The following is a 4,120-nucleotide window of genomic DNA, read 5'->3' on the forward strand; positions in this document are numbered from 1 at the left end:
ATATATAAAGTTACAAATATATTTACAAATTTAGCGACATTGAAAACTTCCTTTAGTTTGATTTTCATTTCAAACGTTTAATAATTACATAATTGACTCCAGCATTAAAATAATTCGGCTTTCTTTTTTACCATTTAAAACACCACCACCCACCCGAATGAAACATTCCAGAAATGAGGGCGGGGTTTTGATTGAGCTTTCCTTTGCCTTCACGTCAGTCAGAAATGTTCTATAAAATGAGATCAAATTTGTCGAAAACATTAGATTTTTGAGTGTTTTACATTTTAGAATGACGTCGTTATTGCACGCACAATAGAGTAATCAACATTAAGTCACACACTGCTACTTAAAATACGTTTTTTTATATCTATTTTTCATTTTTTAACACGAATTTTGAAATTAAGTAACTGAATCTAGTGGCAACCCGGAAGTAGTTTATACCTCTGTTATATCGCATCATCGACACTTCGAGAACATTTCTGAGCAAAGCTGAAATTCGAAGATGCCATCGGCCGAGCATTCTCTTGGTGTGTCAAATAAATATTCTTGTATCTGTGCGTGAAGTCATAGTTGTTATTTTAACCTAAACATGACCTGCCTTGTTTGTTTTAAATACAACCGATTGGGCCAGCTTCCTGCATAGCGTTAGCTTAACACCATAATTGATCTAGCTAACTAGCCATATGTTGCAACTGTTTTTAGTTTTGAGTGTCCAGAGGAAATGTCATTGTTAACTTTCTTTCATTGCTTATAAGGGACAGACTTTGTTGTGGAGAACATCTGCAGACTCAATCCAGACATATTGGCACAACACGTGAGTAAATATGACACCAGAAAGATTGCTAAATAAATCTGTTTTTGCACTTCACATTTTGTATAATCTCCAGTGTCATCATATCCTGAGTTATCTGCAAGGAAAGACTAAAGGAGTTGACTCTGCAGAAATTTGTGACGTAAGCAAAAACACTCAATGGAATCTGTGCTTAATTACCTTATTTTTGGGACCTACAGTACTACATTATTGTGCTATGTCAGACTTTTCAGCGAGCCGGAGTCACACTTGATCATGAATCTCTACAGAGCATTGTCAGATTCCTTTTGTTATCATTCAGGTATTGTGTAGTGTAGTGGCACAGTTGTATAAATACATAAAGGAGCATTCAATTAATACATGACTTTAAATTATGCAGGTCTGCCGGGAAAAGCGAGCTGTCTGCAGACGACTTTGTGTCAAGGCTAGAAGGTGGCAGCAAAAAATGGTCCAAAGCATCGCTCCAGGTTCAGTGTCTTTCAATGTCCTATTTGGCTAATATACTCAAAACAATTTTAGTAATTTGCTTCAATTGCTTGCATGATGTGTTGAGTTCCCCCCCCGAATACAAATGCTACATAATTCTTGTTTCTTACTTCAGGTCCTCCACAATTTATGGAGTGAACATGGAGGATCAGTACAAGTCCAGCAGGCCACCCAGGACTTGCTCAGCGCCGGTCGGGTAATTTCAACACAATATAGCCTGGCTTACTTTACCAAGTACGACTCATGAAGTTGCATGTTTACATTGTTGTCGTGTTAGCTCGTGGATATGCAATGGAAGCTAGGCATGGCAGTGAGCTCTGACACCTGCCGTTCTCTCAACTCGCCCTTCGTGACCATTCTTCTGAAAATCGCTGAGCCGACGGGCCAGATAAGCCAGAAGGCTTTTGAGATGACAGTCCCGCAATTCCAAGTACGCACCATCATCTTTAGTATCCTTGTGATAATCTGAGTTAACTTTTTGTTTCTTCGCAGAACTTTCACAAGCAGATGAAGGAGCTGGCGGCTGTCATGGAGACCATATGATTGACTGCACATGCCGGTGTTTACTGTTGACTCTTATTTTCACACTATTGAATGATATTTTGTGCTGTTTAGTGGCTTCAATCACCTTATCGAGATTTTTCACTGGACAGCATTTATATATAATTTGTGGCTATAATATAAAATCCTTTTATTTGTTCTATAGATAAATCCATATTACCTTTTCTGCATAACTTTAGGCGTCAGTGTCTGATGTGTAATTAAACTCTCTGATACTACCTCAGAAAGCAGGTAGTGTTTGTAAACACATCCATGTCACGTATTTACCTAACTATTGCTTTTTTGGGGATGGGTAATTAGCCTCTGATGTGTTGGTTAGTTTACAAAGTATCCAAAAATGCTGGAAAGAACTTTAGTTTATTAATGACACTACTACTTTTCTGGATTGAAACGGCTCCGTAAGGTCCGGGTGTACTTTCCCTTGAGATGGAATCTAAGGAATGTTGCTCCTATTCCTCAAAAGCAGTACTTAAAATAGGAAAAAGTGCTGAACTTGCATTTAAATGGTTACTCTTTTATTACGATCCCATTTTAAGATGAAATATTTTAGTTTGCCATCAGTTTGTGTAATTCAGAAACTACCGTACTCAAGTCTACCTTTCAGTTCTACTGCCCAAACCAGTCTCATACAAAAGTTTAGATGTGTTTTTTCCACATCCCACTCTGAGCAGAAAATTAAAAACACCACTTATTGCCTTGTTTGGTCTGGCATTGGTACATTGTGTAGAGACAATGCTCATAATTTGTGTACCTTTGTTATTTAAGAAATAATGTACAGTACAATGGAGGGGATAGGCAATTGGCAGTCTCCTCCCCCAAGACAGATGTTTGTTGTAGCACCTTCACTGACCTGTGGGTGGCAGCATGAGGCCACCGGGCATCTAGACTAAAATGCTCAAATAAGTAAAAAAAAGGACAGTATTAGAAAGAGAAAGTGTGTATTGCTTTTGGAAACTTCACATTATTACTGTGAATAACTTGTGACTAGACACGTTACACAAACATGCCTCTATTTTTGTATGGGAACAACAAAAGGCCCTCAAATTTGGCCCGTTGTTGGTATGTGCAATTCCCAGAATGAGGGGGTATGAAATTTAACACCACTCTCAGAGAATCCTTGCATTTCCTCAAATAATTTGTAAGCGATTAGTTTTCAATGATAAGTTTTATGAAATGAGGTGTGATCATAGTTTGTGGTAGAGTTCAAACTATTATTACAGGGAATTATTTTTAGGGGTCGGCGTCATGTTTGTGTACAGCAAGTGGTGCATTGGTAGTCGATGTGAAAAAAAGGCACAGACTTTTGTTAAAAGATAAAGAAGCGGGCAGTCAAGCATGAGCCCTCTCATGTCTTAGCTGATAAGGTTGCAGCAGCTATTTTTAGGGACCCTAGGTGTCATGGCACGTGGTAGGTGTGCAGTGGGGGTCTCCCCACTGAGAGCCTAGTTAATAAAATGGTCATTCCAGGATTGGGGATAAACATTGACACTTCTGAAGTTATGTTAATCCTTTTACTCATATCACATATAACACAATGGTTTTCTGTTGAGTTTTTCATTTAGTTTACACAGCTAGTAGTTGAGAAAAAAAATAATTTGCAAAATTGTTACTTTCAGCTTCTGCCATAATGCAGTGTAACACTCAAACAAATGCAACCCTGTTATTCATCAATGTTTTTCAGCTTTTACATATTTTGTTCTGACCATTTAGCATACCAGTTTACAGAGCTAGCATATACGCATGAGAAAAGCAACATAATTTGCAAAATGCTACGGATATAATTAAAATAATATGAACCTAAAATTTAAATGTGTTCCAGATTTTGTCTGTCTGTAACATGCTCATTCCAACACAGCAACACACATGATATGCTGAATAAACCATCTCACAAAAATGTATAGCCAAAAGTTAGAAAAAATTGGGGTTAATCAAATTATGTATAGCCAATATAGAGAAAACTGGGGTTAATCAAATTATGGCTTTCGATCCCCTTTTCCCCTGGAAAACATAGATGACAAATGATTAAATAAATGGCATGTTCACTAAATAAGTCCCACAATGGAACGACTTCTAATGCATTTAAACATTGGGATTGAGTCACAAAATTAAAATGTCAGTTTCCTAGAAAGGCGCCCTGCCCTGCCCTGTAGGATACCCCGGCACGAAAGGGAACACACTCCCTTCCCCTGTTGTGTATCTGCGCTGTCACGTTTCTCCGCACGGAGGTCCCACCCCTAAAGCTTGTACATGTGCTGTGGATGG

General features: G+C 38.2%; 1 protein-coding gene across 3 annotated transcripts; it reads left to right on the top strand.

Annotated features, from left to right (window-relative positions):
• The first annotated feature begins 374 nt into the window (after positions 1-374).
• Positions 375-3,607, top strand: commd6 (COMM domain containing 6). Of its 3 annotated transcripts, none has more exons than XM_037239142.1 (9): positions 375-527; positions 756-814; positions 888-953; positions 1,036-1,112; positions 1,191-1,278; positions 1,413-1,493; positions 1,575-1,727; positions 1,790-1,880; positions 2,507-3,607. In XM_037239142.1, exons 1-8 carry the CDS (start codon positions 503-505, stop codon positions 1,838-1,840), a joined length of 600 nt encoding a protein of 199 aa, XP_037095037.1. In that variant the 5' UTR covers positions 375-502; the 3' UTR covers positions 1,841-1,880; positions 2,507-3,607. The 3 variants fall into 3 exon arrangements, with proteins under 3 accessions (XP_037095037.1, XP_037095038.1, XP_037095039.1); XM_037239143.1 differs by having other exon boundaries at positions 1,790-1,877; positions 2,504-3,607; XM_037239144.1 differs by lacking the exon at positions 2,507-3,607 and adding an exon at positions 2,043-2,107 and having other exon boundaries at positions 1,790-1,853.
• The last annotated feature ends 513 nt before the right edge of the window (positions 3,608-4,120 follow it).

Source organism: Syngnathus acus, chromosome 21, assembly GCF_901709675.1.
Source record: "Syngnathus acus chromosome 21, fSynAcu1.2, whole genome shotgun sequence".
NCBI classification, from domain to species: Eukaryota; Metazoa; Chordata; class Actinopteri; order Syngnathiformes; family Syngnathidae; genus Syngnathus; species Syngnathus acus.